General features: G+C 43.1%; 1 protein-coding gene and 1 pseudogene across 2 annotated transcripts in view; one reads left to right on the top strand and one right to left on the bottom strand.

The window, feature by feature from the left end:
• The window catches only part of Gan (gigaxonin), a 76,036-nt gene that overhangs the window by 22,644 nt on the left and 27,966 nt on the right, over window positions 1–25,426 (bottom strand). For both annotated transcript variants that reach the window (XM_078032724.1, XM_078032725.1), the window contains 6 exons: window positions 10,941–11,055; window positions 8,570–8,920; window positions 6,632–6,849; window positions 6,298–6,419; window positions 1,602–1,714; window positions 594–743 (listed from right to left, as the gene is read on the bottom strand). In XM_078032724.1, the coding sequence (XP_077888850.1) occupies window positions 594–743; window positions 1,602–1,714; window positions 6,298–6,419; window positions 6,632–6,849; window positions 8,570–8,920; window positions 10,941–11,055 (1,069 nt within the window). The remainder of the gene's footprint in view (window positions 1–593; window positions 744–1,601; window positions 1,715–6,297; window positions 6,420–6,631; window positions 6,850–8,569; window positions 8,921–10,940; window positions 11,056–25,426) is intronic.
• Window positions 3,179–3,859, top strand: LOC120888045 (small ribosomal subunit protein eS6 pseudogene; annotated as a pseudogene).

Raw genomic sequence — 25,426 nt, 5'->3', positions numbered from 1 at the left:
GGGCACAAAGCATGTCTCTGTATCTAAAGATGTAAAATACCTATGATAACACATGAAGCTTAGGCTTGATGGATACTCCTTGTCCACAACAGGACTATAAAAAAAGACGGACTTTGCTCTAAACATCTATGTAAGCCATTTGCTTTCACCTGTATACTGACTAATGTTTCTCCCCCATCTTGAACAGTGACTAAGGAACAGGTGGGGATATCTGGCTGCTCCCTAGGTTAGTGCACACACATGGCACCATCAACAGACTTGTACCCAGCAGTGCCACCTCCTGCCCCAGAGTCAACTCTCAGGCACAACCTCTTTCCTATCTTGGCATGTAGCTGTTAATAAAGACAGAACTCGGGGCTGTGGTTGTGGTTCAGCGATGGAGCGCTTGCCTAGCACGTGCGAGGCGCTGGTTTAGATCCTTAGCACCATATAAAATAAATAAATAAATAAAATAAAGGTGTTATCTCCAACTTAAAAAAAAAAAAAAAAAGACAGAACTCTATCATTTTAAATCTTTAAGTACTCTGAGTTATATTAAAGGCATACTAAAGAAATAAATGAACAGACTAGTTATCACAAGCTATTGTCCTCACCTTCCTAACCATGGTCAAATCAGGTTGCTTCGTCCAGGTTTTAGAGTAAATGTCGTAGCACTCCATGGAAATCAGCTCCTTCTCACCGTCCTCCCCTCCCAGAATGTACAGCATCCCATCAATCTCCACAATTCCAAAGTTGTGTCTTGCCTGAAAACACATCAAAGATCTTGGTATTTGATACAGATTGGGGATATCATTTTATTGCAGTGTTCCAGCAAAAAGGGGTTCAAAACCACTTCTCCTAATGCATCTTGTTTCTGGCTTCACTAGCACTCACCCTTCCAGCACAATAAAGAACCCCAAACCAGGCATTTTTCAGAACAAGGGAATAAAATGTGGTGAATTCACTGGCATAACCATTACTTTTTAACTCACATAACTCACAGCAAGAAAAAAGAATATTACCTTAGGTAATAATGGGTTTCACAGAATTGTTTTTGCATAGCAATGGGCTATGGGTTTCCAAGTGGAGGAGTGAGACACAAAAGGGCCATAACTGTGCAGACTCTCCACGGGAGGGGCAGTGGGGAGGACCGGGCTGCTGAGGTCTGGGAGTGGCTGAAGCCCTGGGGTTGGCCATTCATCCAGCCACCACCTCAGAGCCCCATGCGCTGAGCCCTGCTCTAGCATGAAAGTAAATCGGGACAGAAGGAATTTCCAGCCATCAAAGAGCCTCCAGAAGGATTAGGAAAGACCTTATGTGTGAGAGAAGAGGCAGGAGGAAACCCCCTGAAAAGTGAGGACACAGCAAAGGACTGAGCGGGGGGAGGAGCAGGCCATGCAGTCTCAAGAGAGGTTCAGACAAGGAGGGGCAAACAACACAAGGGCCCGGGTAAGAGCAGGTGAGGCCTGAGCAGGAAGGAGAGAGGCAGGGCAAGGGGGTCGTGAGCACACAGGCGGGCCCTAGGCAGGGCTGCCTCTTCTCTTCCTTGACACTGGAACACTAAGCCAGCAAGAGGACCCAGGGGAAGAGGAAACCCATCACAGGAAACACACATGGGATACCTCATTCATGGGTGGCAATGCAGTCCACGTATTTGCGTCTGGGTCGTACTTTTCTCCTGAGCTCAGGGTCTGCTTATTTTCATCTTGGCCCCCGAACACAAACAAAAATCCCTCTGCAAGAATCACAGGACACACATAAGTCACCCAAAATGCACGTCCTCCAGCACGTCAAGCTCCACAGGGTGGAGCAGCATCTGGAGACCTTCGTCAGCCACCATAGTTTTGTTCTTGGACTCAGGACCTTTGCCCCTTGGTGACAGAGCTGAGTTTGTGAGTCATTCTGACCACTCTGCTTTACTCATTAGTGTCTGTGAGGGGACTCCCACCCCTATGGTGAGAAGCCAGGCTGACACCACTCTTCAGTCACCAGGCAGCTCCAGATCATCTCGGTTCACCTATTTTATTCCTGGTTCTGACTCTCATGCAACTTCTGACCCAAAGGCCACACCTGCCCTCAAGACCCCTGGGACACTCAGAGCCCTCTGTATTCAAAACAGGACCCAAGAGTAATTATGGGACTTCTATAAAGGTGGATTAGATATTCTTCTTCAAAACAAATCTACAGTGCTGGATAAAACACTTTAAAAGCCAACAAAACAAAAAAGGAAAAACTGAAGGAAGAAGCAGAACCTCTAGAGTGGTCACCAGGCAAGGAACCAATGCTTCCAAGGCATTTCCCACTCTGAGGAATTTGCACTTTTGCCATGGGGATGAGAAGAGAGAAATCTAAGCCCACAGGCCCACAAAAAGATCTGGTTTCTGGCAAGAAATCCTCTTCAAAGTTCTATTCTCTCAGGATGCAGGTCAGTCAGAATCGGGCTCAGATTTAAACCCCCTTGCTTGCCTAGGAGACCTCCAGCCTTGAACTCGATTTACAGTAATACCAAATTAGTGGTGTTCTTAGGCAACGGGCAGAATCAAATGCAAAAATCCCATAGAAGAAAGTACTTTCATCTAAGCTTTAGACTATTAGCATTCTAAAACTTCAAAGCATCAATTATTCATACAAATAATTATTAATAAAAATACCAGCATCTAGTCAAAGATATTCAGACATAACAAGAAATTAAGGTCTATAAAAAAACAAAAACAGCAGAAGCAGAAGTCGGGAAATACAAATTCCAAATATTGGAGTACTCAGAAAAATGATAAAATAACAATGTTTATCATGCTTCAAAAATGAAATTTGAAGATAACTCTAGGAAACTTGGAACTGTAGAAACAATAGCAGGTTTCAGATAGGCGAAGAGCTGCACCAAGAGGAAGCTGAGTGTCTCTTCCCAGCCATTGACTGCTGGAAACTCACTCCAGTGGACGATGAACACAAATTCCACACTTTTTTTTTTTTTTTAAGAGAGAGAGAGAGAGAGAGAGAGAGACAGACAGACAGACAGACAGACAGACAGAGACAGGGAGAGAGAATTTTAAAAAATATTTATTTATTTATTTTTTAGTTTTTTTCAGCGGGCACAACATCTCTGTTTGTATGTGGTGCTGAGGATTGAACTCAGGCCACACGCATGCCAGGCTAGTGGGCTACCGCTTGAGTCACATCCCCAGCCTAATTCTACACTTTTTATAAGCAGCGTGTGGCCACAGAAGTTGCTGCTGACGCTCTGGGTGAAGAATGGAAGGGTTATGTGACCCGAATCAGTGACAGGAATGACAAACAAGGTTTGTCCATGAAGCAGGTATCTTGACCCATGCTACTGAGTAAGGAGCATGTATGGGATAGACCAAGGCAAACTGGAGAGAGAAAGCCCAAAGCTGTTCAAGGTTGTGTCACGGATGCCAATGTGAGTGTTTTCAACTTGGTTATAATTTAAAAAGAAAAGAGAGAGAAAGATATTCCTGGATTCTCGGATACTACTGTGTCTTATCGACTGGGACCTAAAAGAGATAGTAGAATTCGCAAACTGTTCAAGCTCTCTAAGGAAGATGATGGTCACCAATGTGTTGTAAGGAAACCCTTAAATGAGGAAGGCAAAAAACCCAGGACCAAAGCACTGAAGATTCAGTGCCTTGCTGCTCCATGTGTCCAACCCAAGCACAAGCACTTCGCCTGAAGAAACAACACACTACAAAGAATAGGGAAGAGGCTGCAGAATATGCCAAACTTCTGACAAGAGAACGAAAGAAGCCAAAGAAAAACCCCAGGAAGAGACTGCCAAGAGGTGCAGGCTGCCACTCTGAGAGCTTCTACCTCTAGATCCGAGTCCAGACAAAAAGAAGAATTTTTAAGAGTAACACATAAATAAGATCGGATCTTTAAAAAAGAGAAAAATATGGGGCTGGGATGTGGCTCAAGCGGTAGCGCGCTCGCCTGGCATTCGTGCGGCCCAGGTTCGATCCTCAGCACCACATACAAACAAAGATGTTGTGTCTGCCGATAACTAAAAATAAATAAATAAATATTAAAATTCTCTCTCTCTCTTAAAAAAAAAAAGAGAAAAAAATGACAGCAGATTTCAAAAAGATTTAAAGAGAAATTCTAGAAATAAAACAATGAGTCGGTTGATAGATTCATCAATGATAAGGAGAAAACTCAATGTACAAAGACAAATCAAAAGTGACGGTCAAGAGGACTACAAGGATGAAAAGATGAAAATAACAAGAAGACAGGAGGTAAGGATAGAGTTAAAGGCTGTGCAGTGTGGAATGTGACTTCCAAAAGCAGAGGGGGAGTGGAGAATGGAGCACAGGCAATGTGCAGACAAAACGGACAAGAATTCCAAGAACTGGTGAAAAGTCACGCTATAGAGTCAAAAGGGCCAACAATTCCCAAATGTGATTCAATTTTAAGTCTCTCTCTCTCTCTCTCTCTCTCACACACACACATACACACACACACACACACACACACACACACAGAGAGCAATGAAATAGCAGGTAAAGAAAAAAGAAGACAGGGCAAGGAAGGGTTAATTCTGGGAAGACGGAGAAGAAAAGATTTTTAGATTTGACAACTGACTTAAAATGAAAGCCAGAAATCAGAGGAAAGACACCTCAAATGGGCTGAAAAATAATATCAACCTAAAATTCTATACCCAGCAAAAATATTCTTTAAGAATGAAGGCAAAATAATGACCTTTGCAGACAAATAAATCTGAGAGTTCTCCATAAAAAGACCTGCTCTAAAGGAAATTCAAAAAGATGAATGTCAAAGAGAAGGAAAATAATTCTAGTTGGAAAACTTAGTGCATTAGAAGGAAGAACAAAGTAAACTTTCTATCTGTCCAGCAATCCATCCAAAACACAGATAAAAAAAAAACATATATTACATACATATCTATTAAAAATCATGTATTTTAGCATACTTTACACTCTGATAACTTAAAGACACAGGTTATAATATCTAATGTAAGTTCCCCAAAGAAATGCAAAAAAGAATATAACTTCCAAACTAATAGAGAAGAAAAACTGAATGATGAGTAACAGTCCAAACTAATTTTTTAAAAAAAAGTTAAAAAAAAAAAAAAGAAAAATAGAGTAGACTGTGGCAAGAGAAAGGACTATTTTTAAAAATTTTTTAATTTATTTTTTTTCATATCTCTGGTTGTATACAAACTATATTCACACCAATTAGTGTCTTCATACATGTACTTTGGATAATAATGATCATCACATTCCATCATCATTTCTAACCCCATGCCCCCTCCCTTCCCCTCCAACCCTTCTGCCCTATCAAGAAAAGAGAAAGGACTATTCAATCATTTTAGTTTCAGTCAATAAAACTGTCCATAATCACTCTTTGCATTGTTTGGTGTCTGAAATACCAACCCATCCAGAAAATCTGCAAAACCTGGTGATCCAGGAACCTCTGTGATGGGGTGTATGAGTGCAAAGTAGAAGTGTGCTGTATGATGGGGAAAGTTTGATGGAGCTAATTCTGGGAAGGCAGGAAAACTAGACTCTCATCCTGTCGAATGCACTACTCTATCCAACTCTTTATTGTTTACAATAACTCCTAAAATGTTGAGAGTCATAAAAAGATTTCTATAAAACTGCATAGTGATAACCATTTTTATGATACGGTGTGGCATACCTTTAAACATTTTAAAGATAATGCTAGTGGGCAAGCAGAAACATGTAAAAATTCCAGGAGGATGGCCAACAATCACTAGAATGATGGGAAATGGCACTTGATGGGTGAACTCAGGGTCTAAGGAGAAGAGAAAGGCAGCCAAGCACTGCAGGGCAGCAGTCCCAATCCTTCCTGTCACCTCCTGAAGTAGGAGTTTGAGTAATGTGAAGCAATTTTCAAACTTGTAAAAGTCAAGTAAAACATACTCTCCATAGTAAAATAATTTTGAGCCACTGCTAATTTAAGTAATATATTCTAAAGTCTCATAGGAATTCCACACAGCATGAACTCTGAAGATGGGAATATATGCCTCAAGAAAATACCAGACCATGGATGGCTGCACAGCTAATCAGGGCAGCCTCTTTCTTAGTGACACCACCTAGTCTGTGTCCCTCCACCTTACAGATGACTGTGTATTGACCCTTGGAAACAATGAGGACTGACATAGATGCTCTTGTCTCAACCATAGTCTTGAAAGCTGGACCCACACTGACAATATCATAATGTGGAGACAATAAAATTATATCTTCAAGGGTTTTAGTCATTCCACTTGACCCTGAAATTATCTATCACTGGTCATGTGTTCAACTAAAACTGACTACAGGATGTTACCTGCTGAGAGAACTCCGTGGTTAATTCTTGGCATGCTCAAAGGTGCCAGTTCAATCCAAAGCTGCCTGTTAGGGTCATAAAGAGGACACATGCATCGCATCGCGGCTGTTGGTTTCCGGGAACTAAGGAAATAAATAATTGATTAGCAGTTAATGTTTTATGTAGTTCTGCTTACAAAAACCATTACTAGCTTTAGTGCTCTATAGAATGTTTAAAACATTAAACCATCAATTGCTATTATACTTTAGAAACTGAAAAATATTCTGAATTCTTGTTTACACAGAACTATTTCTTCCTTTATCCCACCTTTCAAACACCTTGCACCCAAACTTACACTCTTTCCTCCCCGCCCACAGTCACGATGCACTCTGAGTAACCCCGGGGCTTGAAGTTGGCCAGCATTGCCTCTCCCTGCTGCGGCTGGCTGAGTGGAATATTGCTGCACTCTTTGACAATTTCTCGTACTAATGGTTCATTCAGCATCTGTTCCCGTAAATAACTAGAGTCCAAGCCTGAAACCCAGAGTGCTGACATGACATCCTTCATGTGGACCTGCAGAGGCAGAGAAAGGATGGGATTAGCCTTGGAGAGCAGGAGGGGCTCCAGAGCACACGTCCTCCAACTTGTAGAAAATTGTCAACGGCCCCCTACTAACAGGCAAGGTATCAGGGCCAGGATGGCTTGAATGTGTGCTCACCCCTTTTCTTCCTGCTTCCCAGAGCCTTAGGAATAAAAGCTAAAAATTTTAAAACCATCTGTTCATATTTATATTTGAGGATCAGCGCAAAGTTTCAAGCAGCAGCTTTTTTTACATCTATGGGGTTTCTCTTCCAATAAGTAAACAGAGTAAAGAAGGACTATGATTTGCTTTATACCAACATATTTGGATGTGCTGGGAGTTCACATTTACATAGGTAATATATATGATATTATATGGTAAATTTAGATAATGTCTCATTGTTGATAAGAAAAATATAGAAAAGCCCAAAGTAAAAAAATTCTGAGTACTCTATAATCATTCCTTAGTAATCGCTGTTCAAAATTAACTAACACATATAAGATGATTATATGCTTCTGCTGCTCTACACTGCCCTCCACATATGTAAGACGAAACACTGTAAACGACTTGATTAATCGGTATATTTAGAGATTTTTCTTGGGTTTCAAGTAGTCATGTTAAGGTATACTCTCCTGTACTCTGAGTAATAAAAGCCAAGAATATGGTATCAAGTTCAGATTAACAAAGGGCAAAGAATTGTCTCATTTCCCTAGTAACCAGTCACCTTAAGTATTCTCACCCCTCTGAGGCAAGAGGTTCCAGCAGAAGCTGGAGAGGAGTAGTCTCTCCTATGGTGGCCTCCATGAGCAGGGTAGGTGGATACTCTGCTATCTCCTCTTCTAATTTACCTGATTAATTTGGAAAAAAGAACACTACTGTGTCCTGACTAAAACTAACAAGACTATACACAGGATTCCTCAATATACTCACTCATAGGTTTATAGTGTTTAAAAAATTATATGATAATCATTAAAACTTAGGTTAATAGTTTCCAAGAACAATTAACAATGCAACTGTACATTTTTGAAATCTACTCTCTAAAACCAACCTAATACATTTCTTATTTTAAAATGAGTAATTGAAGCTAGTTTCTTATTCATAAAGAGCAGACTGGAAATGAAGTCCTGTGCTTTTGCTCCCTCCCACAGTGTGCTTCTGATTTGGATCTGAGCCTTGATATTCTCTAGGAACCTCTTCCCCAAGCCACCACTCCCAGAACCTTGCCTGTGTGTGGAACCACACGGCTTCACAAACTTCAGAGCCCGCCTGCCTCCTCCCCACCCAGTGCCAATCTCTCCAGGGAGAACCCATCGAGCTCCTGAGGCATGCCTATCCCCTCTCTGCTGGACTTCATGTGCCTGCTGAGGGCACCTGGGAGACAGGGTACACCCAGCGATGCAGCAGGCAGGAGGGGTGCCAAGGGCATGGGGAGAGACGAGGCAGTTCTGCAACCTCCCGCTTAGGCTTGAAGTGCACTTTGCCATTAAAAGCAAGGCAGGACAGATGGTATGCTTCCTCCCAGGTCCATCATCCCCGCAGATACAGACTGGGGTAAAAGGCCCATTGCTTTAGTGTCACATGGAAGATGTCTTACAAATACCTTTTAGGTCACAACCTGGTAAATCTTTCAAATTGAAAAAGACAAAACAACTACAATTTGAATTTAAAGCAAATAAAAACGCAACCTGAGACCATGCTGTCAGCAACAGATACCTTTCTTATTTCTGTGTCATGGGCTATCCACCGAATCACTGCTTCAAACACGTATCTTTCATTGCCCACATTCAACTTCTCAAGAGAAATCACTTCTTTGAGCTTCTGAGGACTCAGCTCCAGGAACTCTTCTGTGCTGCTGACATCCCGGAAGTGAGTCTCCAGGTACTCCGTGGCGAGGTAATGGACGTGGTGCAGGCAGTAGTGCAGGGCAAAGTCTCGGATGCCGATGCAGTTCTCGGCAGCGATGCAGCCTTCCAAGAACTCACAGCACAGGGTCTTCAGGTCTGTCAGCAGCAGCAGGTCTGCTGCCTGCACAACATCCTGGATTGTGTCTTCGTTCAGCCTGATCTGAAAGAGGGTCACAGCATTTGATATCTGAATGTAGGTATTTAGGACCCAAACCACTAATCTACTAGCTAAACCACACGAAGTCTCCACTTCTGCAGGTCAAAAACGAGGGAATATTTGAGATGCCAGGCACCTCCATCAAGGGGTCACCCTTGCACCAATGCGAGCGGATGTGTACATGCCTCAGTCGCCGTAGTCGTCCCCTGCTACATCCATGTGAACTCCCCAGCCCTGCCGAAGTGACGATCTGCCTTACTTCTGCAGTTCAGAGGAAGCTTCAGAGTGGAAATGTTTAGGACACAGCGTGGTTTCTTTAAATTCTAGCACCAGAGATACTGAAAATCTTGCTCTGACTATATGGGTTTTCTCTTCTGCCAAGTGGTCCAGCCGAATGCAGGCCCTGAAGGAGAGCTTTCGACCCCTCAGCAGCCCCATTCTGAATACCAAAACACCATGGAGCAACCAAAACAATTTGGCCTTGAAAATACCTTTTGGGATAAATTCCTAGTATAAGGTTGTTTTTTCTCATTGTGAAAGTTTACTTTTCCTTTGTTTTACTCAGTGTAGAGATATGGCCACTATAATACTGCCACAATCATGGGTGAAGACCCCAAGTGAGGGTGCTTTCCTACGTTCAGAAATGTCAAGGAAAGAATTCAAAGAGCATAGCAAGAAACACCTTGTTCTACGAGATAGCAGAGAGCTATCAAATATAGGCATGTGGAAAAAAACAAAAACAAAACCACTACATCTCAATAAGACCAAACTGACAATTCAGGAGTTTGTTATAATTTACACTGCCACCATGGTTTACAATTAAAATAGGAATGAACCACAGAAGTTAATCTGAAAATACAGTCTTTCGTCTGGGGTCCAGCCCTGAGCATGCATGCTCTCCCTGGCCAGTGATGTGCGGAGATGCTGACTCCAAGTAGACAAGGGGCTGGCCACAGGCCTGGTCGGCAGTGCTACAATCTCTCAGGATTTTAAGGGCTGACCCCAAGTTACTTTAACTCTGTTCACTTTGAGCAATTACACACATACATGCCCGCTGCTGTGTTTAGAGGAAAGAGGAGGGAATACTATGGATCACCACAAACCTACAGGATGAGAGTCCTGAGTGCGGCTCTGGACAGAGCGAATGTGCTTAGAGAAGGCAGCAATATGGTTGAGACACCAAGAAATATGGAGGAGAGCGTCCATACAGAAAGGAAGAGCTCAAAAGAAACGGCTTGAAGGAGCCAAGGAGAAAGCTGGGCAAGACCTGAGAGAGGAAGAGGAGAAAATGCATTCTCCCGTCATACTGTGAGCCACCCTCCTCCTGCTAATAAAACCAGCCCCGACTCACACCCAAGCTAGATCTGAAATCACACTGTGGGGCTGGGGTGGGAAGAGGGCAAAGGAAACGCAAGATGTCTAGTCACCAGTCATTTCTTCCCTGGGCATCACTAAACGCCCAAGAGAGCAAAGGGCAACAGGGATGAAGACTGGGGTCAGGCAGGGATGGGGTGCTACTGAGGCACTAGGACCAGGGCATCACCACTGTAAGGGTGTCTTATCATTTGTGTCAACCTTCTTTCTTGGGAGTGACCTGTAAGGAGCTCTTCACGTCTATGAAGAAAGCCCACTGCCCAAGGAAGCTCTCGCCCTGCTGTGGGGACAGAACACATTCCCCGACAGCATGGGGCAGGAGCAAGACTGGATTCAAGATGCAGAAACAAGACAAAAAGGGCAGCAGTGAGGCCCACAGGGTCCCCCGCCCTGCCCATCTCCCACAGCGTGGGCATAAGCTTCCCGCGGCAAACACAGACGGACTGGGTCCAAGGCTGGTCATCAGCAGCTCGTTCAGGATCAGAGCCGGGAAGGGAGACCAGCACGGGGCACCATCCCCAGGAGAGACCCCTGAAAGCCCACCATAATGGAAGAGGAAGACAGGGTCACTGGCCACGTGTGGCTGGAAGGAAACCCCCGACCTGAGCTCAAGAAGCCTCTGGGCCTCCTCCCTTGTGTCTCATCTTACCTGCCCACTGAAGATGTAATCCAGGATCTCTCTCATGACCATCACCGATATCCCTTCCAGTTCAATCTTATAAGTGGATCCATCATCTTTTGGAGGATTATAGTTTAACTTTGTCCTAAGGAAGGAAAAAAATATAAAATTTCTATGAAAAAACAAATAGCTATAAATATTTATGCACTAAATATTCTATGATACATATTACCTTTGCAATTCCACTCAGAAAATTTAGTTTATTAACGTTAAGTCAATATATTCTTACAACTTTCAACTATAAAACATTGGTACTAATGTTCAAGATGCTGCTGCTGCTGCTTCTTTTTTTTTTTTTTTTTAGTTGTAGGTGAACATAAGAATCTCTATTTTATTTTTTATGTGGTGCTAAGGATTGAACCTAGTGCCTCACATGTGCTAGGTGAGCGCTCTTACTGCTGAGCCCCAGCCCCAGCCCCAGATGCTGCTTCTTTTAAAAAAAGGCAAAACTGACAAATGAAGAACTAAGATCCATGTGACCATGAATCTCTATTCACTTGGAAATCCAAGTTCTTTTAGGCTTATTATTTGTGTATTTATTTATCCAATAATTATTTTCAATTATGTAACAAGCACTTCACAAGCCCACTACTCAAAGCAAAAGCTAAGTGTTGACAATAATCAGCTTTAACCAAATGGTTCTCTCCATACACTACTCTGTTTCTAACATTGGAAGTAACTATAATGCAAATCTTGTGTTGAATTTTTTGCTTCCTTTATTTGTTCATCTACAAGAGTCTATCTCCTGGTTCTGCTGTGCAACTTTCCACTTTCCTATGGATGGTTTCTGAGCTGTCATGAGGTTACTGATGGTCTGAACATGTGCTGCTGTAACTATTATGTACACCTCTCCATTTGTACTCTGTAAAAGAACTTCCCTTGGGTATGCTGGGAAAAGGAGTTGGGTTGCATTATCCACCAAAGCAGAAGATGATAATAAATATTCTCCAAAGCTGAGCAGCTGACAGCCTCCTCTCTGTGGATCCACACACTCTAGGATGCCTGAACCATCATCACTCTGAGGTTGGCCCCAAAGGTGACTGTGGCATCTCACTGAGACTGCCATTCTGCATTTCCTCATCCAGGTACCGAATGTCTCTTCATGTGTTTGTGGCCAGGTTTCCTCTTCTGTGAAATAGCTGTTAAGTTCATGTCTGTTTCTCTCTTTTTGAGGTGCTGGGGGCAGATCCAGGGCTTTATGCATACTAGACAAGCACTCTACCCATGAGAGACATCCTTAGCCATTCTTTTCATATCAAGCGTTCTTTATATATTCTTGAAACTTTTTTTTTCCCCCTGAGGCAATGTCTCACTAAGTTGCTTACAGCCTTGCTAAGTTGCTGAGGCTGGCTTCAAACTTAAAATCCTCCTGCCTCAGCCTTCAGAGTCACTGGGATTACAGGTGTACACCACTGAGCCCAGCGATATTCTTGATATTCATTCTTTGGTAGACTCTAGCTTTCGTAAAGGTGGTGGGCAATTTGAAGAACAATTTTCAAAGCCAATGCTTGTAAGTCTTGTTTGAAATCTACTCAAGGTCTAAAAGATATGCCAAATATTCTTTTTTTTAACATGCTTCTTTTTAATTCATGACTCATATCCTCAATAGTCATAGTATTATTCTTCAATCCATATATAGTTCTCATATGCCTTCATTCTCCTACTCTCTAAAACTACTACTTTACATTTTCTTCTTTTTCCTCAATCCTGAAGCACAGTTCCTGATCATCTTTAGCTGGTACACTTAATTCTCATTTCATTATGAAGATAGAAGCAGTCAGAAGAGTGTTTTAACATGCTCTGTTCACCAAAACTACCAAACCACCTGTGCTGATACTCACATACCTCCTTCTGGGACCTGAGTGTACTATCCTTGTCCCATCTATGGATACTATCCTCATTCCAAATACTCTTTATTAAGACTTTCTGGCTTGAGCTTGGGTTGTGGTTCAGTGGTAGAGCACTTGCCTAGCATGCATGAGACACTGGGTTCAATCCTCTGTACCACATAAAAATAAATAAATAAAATAAAAAGATATTGTGTCCATCCACAACAACAATTTTTTAAAAAAAGGCTCTATGGAAAAATATATATTTAAGTTAAAATAGCTTTGAACATAATATTGACAGAAATTACAACTATGTTAAATCTCAGAAATGGCATTATGTTAACCGTTACCAAGCAACTATGCTTTCTAGAAAAAAGTAAAGTGCATCTCACACGCTGATCCTAAGCAGCAACAGCTACATGGAAAACATTTGGAAACCAGAATTTAAACTTACCTTTGCATTCAGAACTCTATCTAATAAAGTCAATGAAGAATCAGACTTTTGGTAGAAAGAATACAAGGAGAGCAGGAAACCACATTAACAAAATTTCCTAAACTAGAAACAAACAAGAACATCTGATCTGAAACACCGAGGACATGAATCCTAGCTCAGCAGTGAGCAAAGGCCACACATAGAACACACTCACAGACCCCCCGGGCATAGGAACCATGGGACCAGGGAGCTGTGGACAAAGGGGAGAAGGACAAACTAAAAACAGCCAAGTCTTCCGGAACAGACAAATTCACATAACTTCCCTCCTAAGTTTCTACACGGCTCCTGCTAAGATTTTAGTAAGTCTCTCCCTAGCTGTGGTGGAAGAAAAGTGATTTTTATTCTGAAAAGGATGGAACTGAGGTCTCGACAGGGGCACCAGGCACATCTTCGGGAAGGCATGCTGCCCCAAACAGCGTGAGAGAACATATGCACCCAGCCTCCACCAACTCGGCTCCTAACACGCTGAAAGCAAGACCAATATCCTCAAGCAAGAAACCCCAAGACTCTCCTGGAGGATTCCATCAACCCAAGAGTACAGACCTGACCGTATTGACGTTGATCTGTCCCAGGAAGATGGGCCAGCTTGACCAAGAGAGAGTGAAAGCCGCGGTCAACAAGGGTGGCCCTTGGGCTCCGGGCTTTTCCATGTTATAACACAAGTGGAAAATGGAATTTACTCCAGGTAAATAGGCCCCGGGGCCAGATGGGCTAAGACTCTCCAGGTGTTGCCCCAGCTATCAGAAGACTGTACTGTCTATCTTCACACACCTTTTTTTTTTTTTTTTTTTTTTGCATACTAGTTAAGAAACTGATAGCCCTACTCTTAAAATTGAGTACACAGGATTCACTAGACATCTAAAAAAAGACAATAGGCAAACCAAAATCAACAGGAAAAAAAGTGAAGATTATGCCAAATTGAAAAGCTCAAGGGAAAAAAGAAAACCTCTCGTTAATATTCCAGGCAGAAAAGAGAAGATATTGTGCTCATGAAATAAGAACAGGTGCTCCAGAAAGAAACAAAGAAAAACAAAAATAGTGATTGTAAAACAACAAAAATTTTTTTTTTTTGATTGATTGAACCCAGGGGCATTGAACCTGAGCCACATTCCCATCCACTTTTATTATGTTGAGACAGGGTCTCACTAAGTTGCTTAGGGCCTTGAATTTGCAATCCTCCTGCTCAGCCTTCTGTGTTGCTAGGATCACAAGTGTGTGCCACAGTGCCCAGCACAAAACAAAATTTTTTGAATATAAAGTCCAAATAAAAAGTTGAGGAATCTCTTACAAAAGAGAGAAAAAGACAAGGAAATAGGAAAGTCAAAAAAACTATAATATCAGTACAGAAGGTGGGACATGTAAAAACAGGAACATCTCACAGCAAAAAGAATACCATGTGCTCATGACATGGAAGAAACAGACCCACTCCAGGTCTCTTCCTTCTATTTAGAATAGTTAAAAGAAGTAAAAAGGCTTAAAACTTTCAGAGAGAAAATAGGCTACACAGAAAAGAAGGGCAGTCAGATGGCTTCATGCTTATAAATGGAAGTAAACAATGGGAGAGGACTTCAAAATCTTGGAGGAAAATTATTTCCAACCTAGATTTTTTGTTGCTGTGTTACAGTGCTGGTGATTGAACTCAGGATCTCACACATGCTGGGCAAACACTCTACCACTAAGCTGCATCAGCACCCCAACACAGATTTTCATAACTGACCAAACTATCAATCAAATATCAAGATAGAATAAAGATATTTTATACACACAGGTTCTACCAGTGTGGCTTTTCTGCCACAAGATCACAAAACAATTTACCTCTCATGCAACCTTTTTCAGAATGCTGTTGGAAAATGTGCTTTAATCAAGTCAAGAAAGTTTCTGGACACTAAAAAAAATAGAATCCAGCAAATCAAGTGAAGGGAATGCAGGGAGATGGTAGAGGACGGTCCCAGGACAACAGCTATGGGCCAGTACAAGGGAGCCAGTCTTATTTTGCTGTGAGTAGGAGGCGCTTGCCAGTCTTTAGGAAGATGTGATGTATATCTGAAGGTATAAAGATGGTATTTAGACAACACTGATTTCTCCCTATATTCAAAATCTACACTCCCGTGTCAACAGCTTCTTTTGAACTCCACGTTTTATTCAATAGGCACTTCTTGCAGCACCCTAAGGTTTATTTAGACCTGATACTTTTATTAATAATGATGAAAAAAATTTCAGTCAATTCCTAGTTAAGAGAGAAAACAGAATGTGGTAAGAATAACACCCAAGTCACTAACACTTGGCTTCACAGGCACTGTACCATCTTGATGACACAGGATGCCTTTCTGGTGAGTTTCTCTTGGGATGTCACTATCTATACTTGTGGCTGTGCTGGTTATCAATGTATTGCTTCTTGGCTCTAAATTCACCCTTTTAGATCACTTGGTGAAAAAGGGTCTGGGCCTTTTAAGTCATTTTCCTTGGTCAATTGGCACAATATTAATTTCTTTGGAAGAGAGCACAGGAAACACCACAGGAGGAAAGGGTTTGCTTCCTGGTTCTGGCTCCCTGTGTGTGGGCCTCTCTCCTGGGTCCAGGTTCCTGCAGTACTTGGCAGTTCCCTGCATCTCCTTAAGGCACCTCCCCATGAATCTTTCTCACTTCCCTTAGAGGACAGAATTTAAGTTCTACCAGTGTGGCTTTTCTGCCTTTCCATGAGCCAGGAGTATGTCTTGACTAGGCTGTTCAGCCCTGAGAGTATACTTGCCCTCTCTGTTATTCCTACACTTGTAGAATTTTCTTTACTTCTTAGTAACCAACCAACCCCCATTACTCCAATCTCCTGCTGTTAAATGACTCTTATTGAGTCCAACTAAAAAATTAAAAAAAAAAAAAAAAAGGCGCTCTGGTAGGGGAGTTTCAACATGGAATTTGCATTTTTCTTATTAGTATACTCCAGTTCAAATAAAAGCTGGTGCATCTGCACGTGCAATACAGATAGCACTGAATGGGGAAACTAGGCCACCAGGGAAAAGGGTCACTGGGATACCTGTCATTGTTTCCCTTTCTATTTTTGACTCATGTGACCAGAGTTTTAAAAAGATGATTACTCGGTCATGTTCTTATAATGAGAGAGGAATCCTTTTAAAGAGTGCAGTTTTCACTGAATAGGTTAGAGAATACAGAAGGTGGCAAAGAGGACAAAGAAAGGCTAGTTTAAATATGAGCATTGACCCTTTCAGGCTTCTGATTACGATAGTTTCCAAAGCCTGTCAAAAGATGAATTGTACAAAGTCTTCCCACATTTGAAGGTTAAGGGAGAAAACTAACTATGGTTGAGACTTGCCTGCATCAAACTCTCCTACCGTCCTACCCGACCTGACTGACCTCCCCTTGCAACCTGTGAACACCTAACTTCCACCTGCCCTTGGAAGACCAGGTCCCAGACTCTGTAACTAGACACGTTTCCCAGATCCCTCCGTCCTCATGCTGTTCTTGTGGCAGGTACAAATCACCTCCCTGTGGAGACTTCTCTGGTGCTACACCCACACCTTTACCATGACACAGTGTGGGACTGTCTCGGTTTGGCCTGAGGTGCAGTATTCTGTGCTATTTCCTTTACTGAACTCCAAGGTCCTCGAGGCTGGAATCCTTTACCACTGTAATCTGCAATGCAGCCCGGCGGCAGCTGATGAAAAATAGACGACACTCAACAATTATTTGTAAAATAAGTTTTCTGACTCTGAGGTGCTGTCACATACAAGAGTTTTCCTGATGACCTCGGATACAGTGAAGCTAAACAGAACCAGTACTGAGGCAGCACTGCCTAATAATTTAATCTGTCCAGAGCTGAAAGGCCAAGGCCCACATTTGAAGGTTAAGTGAGAGGCAGCACTTCCTTCACTGTAACTCACTGGGGACCTGGTCAAACAAGGTTCTCTGATTGAGAAAGTTGGTGGAGGGCCGCAGTGTCTGCATCTGTGGTAAGCTCTCTGGGGATGTGGAAAGATGCCTCTGGTCTCCAGACCACTCTCTGGGCAGCCAGGGTTTAACTGGTGCTTCTCAACTGATCCATGGTATATTATTGAATTTCCAACCCATTCCAGATGGATATTATATAAAATATAATAAAAATTAACTACCATGAAAATGAAAAAGAAAAGGCATAAAAAATACAGGCCCCGATAGTTTCTATCAGTAGATTCAACAAATGACTCTGGCAAATTGCTGCCTATAGGAGCTGCCGAACTCTTCCTCTTGATGACTGTACTTATACTCTCCTGTACAGGTGACACACAGCTTGCAGGCCACATGTTGGTAGCCTCAGGGTGGAAGAGCTTCAGTCTGACACAAATAGTGAAAGCTAGAAGAGCTTCAGTCTGCCTCAAACCATGAAAGCTGGAAGACTGGCTTCTAGAACCTTCCAATCTCAATGAGTCTCTCAAACCTGCCGTGTACCAGCCTTATTGCAGTGGCCCAGGAACTTGCCTCAGACCCCTTTTTGCTTTTTCCCCTCCAACCCCCCAGTTTAAATCTCTGTATGCCTTTCGCTCCTAATCCATTCTATTTTGACATTTCTTTCCTTCAATAAACCCCAATATTTTGAATCCCCATCAATTAGCTGTCCCCTTCAATATCTGGCCTAGTTTCTCCTTAGCCCCCCGACCCCCTTTTAATGGTGCTGGAGCTAGAACCCAGGGCTTTGTGCATGTGAGGCAAGCACTCTACCAACTGAGCTGCACCCCAGCCCCAGCTTTCCCTTTTTTATGTAGATTTTTCTCACCTTGCACATAATTCTATCCCTGTCACATATAACTGAGAATTCAATGAACAACAATAGAAAGTTAAGCTAAAGGTTAATAACTGGTTGCTTGTTTCTAAAGTTAGCTTATAAATTATGTATCAACTGTTCATTTCTGTCCTCACTGCAGTAAGCTACAGGGTAATAATCAGATTTGTCAAAAGTTACAATATCCTTGGTTTTTATTTAAAAAAATATATATTTATTTTAGTTATAGTTGGACATAATATCTTTATTTTATTTATTTATTTTTATGTGGTGCTCAGGATCGAACCCAGTGCCTCCCATGTGCTAGGCGAGCACTCTATTGCTGAGTCCCAACCCCAGCCCTGGTTTTTTATTTTTTCTTTCCACATTTTTTATTGGTGCATTGCAGTCGTACATAATGGTGGGATTGGTTGCTACATATTCATGTGTGCACCCAGTGTAGCAATACAATTTGGCCAATATCACTTCCCAGGACTTTCTCCCTTCTTGTTTTTATTATTATGTGATGTTAAGTTACAATTCTCTCATAGAAAATGCAGCAGTCAAGAGATCTGAGACATTTTCCATCCAATTGGGCCATGACATCCAGTTGGGCAGAGCCACATGGTGTTACTGCATACACTCCTCTCTCAGACCGGGCCTCAAGAGTCCTCTGGGGCTAAGCCTGGCTAAGCCAACCAGTCACAGAGGAGCCACACAACCCTCTTGCAATCAGAGTCCAAGTTTTTTCATCTAATCACCTTTTTGCCAAGCATTTAAAATTTTGTTTTATTAAAGTTGAGCAAAGAGTGAAACAAAATCAAATTTGCTTTTTCTTAACAACACTGAAAAATAAAAGGTGTGGTAGAAAAAAGTTGGTAGCAAGTAGCTAATAAAGAAGTTGGGGGCTGGGGCTGTGCTCAGTGGTAAAGTGTGGTTGCCTTACATGTGTGAGGCACTGGGTTCAATCCTCTGCACCACATAAAAATAAATAAATAAAGATACTGTGTGTTTCATCTACAACTGAAAAAAAAAAAAAAGAAGTTGGGCTGGTACAGTCATGCACACCTGTAATTGTAGATTTGAGAGGCTGAGGCAGGAGATCACAAATTCAAGGCCAGCCTTAGCAACTGAGAGCGACCCTATCTCAAAAATTAAAAAATAAAAATAAAAAGGGCTGAGGATGTATGTAGCTCAGTGGTAGAGTGGCCCTGGGTTCAACTCTCTGGGCTACAAAACAACAAAAAGTTAATATTAGTTTTGGGTGCTGGGGATTAAATAAGGGCCTCTCTTGGGCTAAGCACACATTCTACCACTGAGCTACACTCACAGCCAAGAAGTTGATATGATCCAAAGTTTGATATTCATGAAAGGAGTCTACGACTTTAAAATAATTGTGATGGAGACAAAGGAATCTGTTGGGTACATGGGGGTCTCTTCTTAGAAGCTTTGAAACTGCTGAGGAAGTTCGATGTGTCTAAGTGTCACAGTGGCAGTCCAGGTAATCAGGCCCAGTTCCCTCTCTTTCAAGAATCACTCCAGACCTCACTGCAGGGGATATGATATGACAATAAGAGAGACTAAGCCTAAGCGACCTCTTCTCTGATGCAAAAGCCTTCTCCAATAAAAGGAAGAACACATACACAGAACACAGGAGAATGTAATGTTCGAGAAGCCAAGACTTAGAGAAATGTGGGGTGATTCATGGGCATTACTCATGACTTAATGATTCATCATCTGGAATTGTGCAGCCACCATGACCAGGCTGATATATGAGGACAGTGCCTGGCCAGCCTCTTATGCCAAACTAGTAATTCATGCTTTTTTGGGAAACTGGTTTTGTAGATAATCCCCCACTTCTCTTTTGCCTCCACAACCTTTCAAAAACCACATCAAAAATGGATCTTTAGGGTAGAGGATTTTCAGGGCAGTGAAGCCTCTCAATGTGATACAGGAGAGGTGAAAACAAGTCTTCACACATCTGTTCAAACCCACAGAGTGCACACCGGTGGGAAGGAACCCTGATGTAAACCAGGTGTCAGAGCAGGTTTATCAGTGGTAATAATTGGCCACTCTGGTGGGGGTTGGTGATAATTAGGGGGGGGATATGCACAAATGGGGTCAGGTTCAGGGGATATCTCTATGCCTTCTTCTCGATTATTACTATTTTTACAGTGCCAGGGATCCAACCCAGGGCCTCATGCCAAGCAGGAATCTACCACTAAGCCACATCCCCCTCTGCCTTCCTCTCACTTCTGCTGGGAACCCAAAACTACACTAAAAAATAAAATCTTAAAAAAATTAATAATAATAAAGTCTACTTTTTTTCTTTTTCTTTTTTTTGGTACTGGGGATTAAACTCAGGGGCACTCAGGCACTGAGCCACATCCCCAGTTCTATTTTGCATTTTACTTAGAGCTAGGGTCTCATTGAGTTACTTAGTGCCTCACTATTGCTGGCTTTGAACTTGTGATCCTCCTGACTCGGCCTCCCGAGCTACTGGGATTACAGGTAGGATTACAGGTGTACGCCATCATGCCTGGCATAAAGTCGATTTTAAGGGATGTTTTTGAGCTCTATTCAAGTTAACTCAATTTACAATTATCTTTCCATCAACAGACAGCATCTTCTCATGAAGGCCTCTGGTATACACATGAGGGTGGGAAAGCAGGGACTGGTCTATGTCACAGTCCTGCCACCCAGGAGTCCCATCAACATAGGAGGACAGTATTCATAGATGTCTGAGACGTGACTGGAGGTCTCCAAGAAAAGCCCAAGGAAGTCCCTTGGCAAGTGGTGGACATGAGCAGGGTCCAGAGACCCATGGTAAGCTCCCCTCCCAGCACGGCCAGCTGGCAGGTCCTCAGGGCGCCCCCTGTGGCAGGCCAAGTGAGTACTGAGGGCAGAAGCAACAGGACCACGGAGGGGCCATTGCTTGTGGGGAGCTGCCCTCAGCCTCCCTGGGCAGTGGGAGCACCGCAGGATGAGGAGGTGGTGGTCCGCCAGAGGAGACGCAGTGCGTTTCCTGTCCTTCACAGTCTCCTGATTTCCTCCTTGAATGCTCTCCTTTTACCTGGAGACATCAAATATTTTTCCCCTCACGTAGATCCTGGAATGAACTTTAAGAGCAGTTCCCCTACTCCACTTCCCAGAACCTTCTAGAGAGGCTTTACAGACAAGCAGATTCATGGGTCCCATGCCAGGCCAGCTAGGTCAGGTCCGTGGCTGTGTATGTGTGGAAAGCTCGTGGCTTATCCTGACGCGCTCCATGCCTGGCAAGCGCTCCATGCCTGGCAAGCCCTCCATGCTCCTCCCACATGCTCAGGTCCTAAGTTTTGCTCCAATGACATCTCCAGAGCTGTTGGACACCCACTGTCTATCAATTCCTCTCCCTCCTGGGCTTTATGTTGCTTCACAGAATTTATAACACCACCACTAATAAACGCTACTTGTTTAATGTCAACATCATGAAAACAGACTGCTCTGCTTCCTGCAGTATCTCTCTACCTAATAAAATGCCTGGGATCTGATACATTTGTTGGCTTGATAACGAGCACAGTGCCAGGTGAGGAAACAATGGATTTTAACCCTGTGGTGTCAGAGACTGGTTTCATGTGGCCTTGAAATCAAACGACCACACATGTCAGAAACACCTCACCGACTGAGCTCTCACCACACCCGCTGGCTTGCGCTGTCCCTGCCCGTGGCCCAGGTGTGCTGCAGTCAACAGTGCAAGCACTTAGACCCCACATATTCCAAGCAGCCCAGTGGTCCACAATGCAGGGATCTGTCCTCAGATGGAGGCCCCTGTGGAACTGGACTCCAAGGCTAAATATAGGAGGAGGCCCCCTGCTCCTGAGAAAGCCCAGCTGCAGCCCATCTCACGTGCTCCACTGCTCCCCACTTACTAGCACTGCCTGGGAAAACCCAGTCACAATGCAATGGAAAAACACAGGGCCTAGGAAAGATGTCAGGAAACCAAGGGTTTGCTACTGTCCAGCTGGCATCCTGCCAGCCAACAGCAAAGCAAAGTTGAAGCATGTCCCCTGCACCAGAGGATCAGAGACAACCTGTGCCTTCTCATCCCCTGATGGCCTCTTTTCCCCAACTACATGACACACAAGGAGGCACCAGAATGCTGTCCATTTTCCTCCTGACAGCACATCTGCCATTCTGAAGATGAAATTTAGCATTGTGTATCTGGCTCTGCTCTGAGTTGGCTGTCAATTACTTCAACATCCAGAAGAAACACGAAAAGAGCAATTATGTGTCTGAGAGTCACGTGATGTGAATGAAGAAGAAATCTATCTTAAGGAAGAACATGTTTTCTGAAAAGAACATGGAAAGAGAATTATAACTTTACAGGAGGATAGCTCAAGGAAACTTGTGCAGAGTATACCTGCAGAGACCACAGAGAAGCGGGTCTGCACAACTACAAGACACAGTGATACCAGGTAGAAGCAGCTATCCTCATAGGAAAAGATATAAAGTGTCACTAACCACTGCAAACTGCGTGGGGGGACACACACCTTTGTTTTGTACAACCAGCCCCTTAAAGGTGCCAGGCACGATAGTTATCAGGAATTAATTTAGAAACCTGATCCCAACTTAATCAACCTTCATGAACTGACTAATGAGTGCTTCTAATCATAAACTTATTGCCAACAAAATAAAACGCTACAAATCATTACATCAGGGGTGTGGGTTTTAATCCACTCAGTGTGCTGTCTCCAGCATTATGTCCCATAAATCCTTTCTCCTCGGCTTGCTCAAGGCTATTCCCCACTCCCACTCCCACCCCCGCCCTGGGGTCCACATCTAGTAAATGGTACTGTTTTCCTCTCAGCTGTCTAAGTCTAAAATTTTGGAGATCAACTATTAAGGACTGGAGGAAAGAATGAGTTACAAAATCTTAGAGGATATTAAAACTAGTGAGACAAAGTTGAGGAGGAATGCCGTGCTCAACGTGATCTCAAAGCAGCACTCCACAAATCCCTGTTCATTATAAAGAGGAAACAGGGTGCTAGCCAAGGGGACCGCAGTATCACCAGTGTCAGGACACCACTATCCTTATGTGCCCTGGACAGAATGCACCAAGGAGGTAGGTCACAGTCTCACTTATGGGCATGTGTTCTTGTCAACAGTGCACAACCTCAACCTCCTCGTAAAAAATTAGCAAACTTAAGTAAAGGGACGGTCTATAAGACAATTGATCAGTACTCATTAAAAATTGTCAAAATGATGGAAAAAAGACCAATAGATTAAAAGAAGGGGGTCAGAGGTAGGAAAGAGAGGAAAGTGGGTAGTACTGGGGACTGAAATGAAGAGACCTGATATAGCATTTATAAATATGTTCAAATGAACCCCATTATTATGGATAACTATAATGCACTAAAATAAATACTTGTTTTAAAATTTAAAAATCAGTAAAAAGTGCCAAAGTCATGAAAAATCAGGAAACACTGAGGAGCCTCCAGGGATTGGTGAGGCCAAGGAGTTGTGACAACAGGGGACAAGAGTTACAAGAGACTGCCCAGAGGGGGCACCTGGATCAGGCACTGCAGGGGTTTTCTAGGCATCTGAGGAGAGGAGGCACACCAGGAGGGGGTCAGCCGGGGGCAGGCGGTGTTCTGGAAGAGAGGGTGCAGGCTAGAAAGTGCAGAGGGTGGATGGATGGCTGTACTCGGGCAGAAGTCAGCTCCAGGGACCTGGGCAACTTGCAAAGGGGTCTGGACTTCGCCTTGAGAGACAGAACTGCTCCTGGTGGTGGTGTTTTCTTTTCAACTGTTCTGAAGTAATTTTAGACTTAAAAAACAAAAAACAACTGTACAGTTACACTAGTCCATTCATTCAGCAATTATCAAAACAAAGAAATTAATACTAGAGCACTATTTCAGCAAAATTACAGAATTTATTCAAATAACAGTTTTTTGTTTTTTTTTCTGGTCTTTGCTCTGCTCTGGATATAAACTAGGGTTCCAAACTTTGTTTAGTTGCTACCTCTGACTGTGACAGCTCTTCAGCTCTCCCTTGTCTTTCAAGACCCCAATACTTCGCTGAGTACTGGTGGGCTAATTAATCTTATGACATCCCTTCACTTGGGTCTGGCAAGTTTCTCATGGTCGTTGAGGACAGGCATTTTTTTTTTTTAAATTTATTTTGTAGTTTTCGGTGGACACATCTTTGTTTGTATGTGGTGCTGAGGATCAAACCTGGGCCGCACGCATGCCAGGCGAGTGCGCTACCGCTTGAGCCACATGCCCAGCCCAAGGACAGGCATTTGAACAGGAGGGTTAAAGAGTGCCTCACTACTAGTGACACAACTTGGCCTCTTGGTTGCGATGGTTCTGCTGTGTTTCTCCATGGTTACCATTTTTCCTTTTCTTATTAATAAATATATTGGAGGAGACCATTTGAGAACAGACAAATACCACTTTCTCTGGAACTCACCCACTGATCTTAGCATCCACTGGTGGATCTGCCTGCAACAATTATCACTGTGGTGTTTTCAATGACGATCTTGTCTTCCTATCCCCACCACCCTGTCTGAGACCCAGACAGGATCTCACTCTGTTGCAGACCATCAAACTAGCACATTTCCTGCCTCAGTCTCCCATGTAGCTGGGATTATAGGCACATGCCACTATGCCTAGCTTCAGTGTTGATTTCCTATTCTGGTTTCTTCTATGTATATTTACTGAAATTCTTGTGTAAGAAAGGTCGGACTCCTCTCTTCCATTTATTAATTAATTTATCCATTCATTCATTTATTCATCCACAGTCACATGGATGTTTACTTTATTCTATGGCTATCCTCTAGTATGACTGTTATTTTATCTTTTTTTGCTCAAATTACTGCAGCTTTCCTTGGAGTTCTTTCAGGTTGGCTCTTGGGTCCTTTCAAAAGTCTCTGTCTTCTTTGTGCCCCTCTTTACTTTCTGGCACAAGATCTTCAGGCTCAGGGTGTATTTTTCCTGCCCTGGCAATGAACCAACCAGGTCTCCAAAGACAGTGAAATTTTAAGTACTATCTGATTACATTCTGGAAGCCTTCCTTTGGTGGCAGTTCAGAGTGGGAGACTGATGGGTACTATGCCTGGAAGCAGACAGGCCACTAAGAGCCCCTGTCACAACCCAGAGCTAGTGAAAGCTGGAACTGAGCAGAGGCAAGGGAGACAGACTCCAGAGATCTGAGAGATAGAAATGAGAGGTCTTGGCATCAGTTCAATGCTGAGGGATATGGGGAGGTAGCATCTCTGATGATTTTCAAGCTTCCCCTGGGGAGTCTGGTAGCCAGTAACCAGCACAGGAATGAAGGACAACCTACCTGGGGGGTGAGGAAGTTGGCCCACGTGGGCTTAAGCAGTGAGGCCAGGGGAGCCAGC

The sequence above is a fragment of the Ictidomys tridecemlineatus genome, chromosome 15 (assembly GCF_052094955.1).
Source record: "Ictidomys tridecemlineatus isolate mIctTri1 chromosome 15, mIctTri1.hap1, whole genome shotgun sequence".
NCBI lineage: Eukaryota > Metazoa > Chordata > Mammalia > Rodentia > Sciuridae > Ictidomys > Ictidomys tridecemlineatus.
The sequence above is the reverse complement of the archived record's forward strand: the minus strand, read 5'-3'. Positions and strand labels throughout refer to the sequence as shown.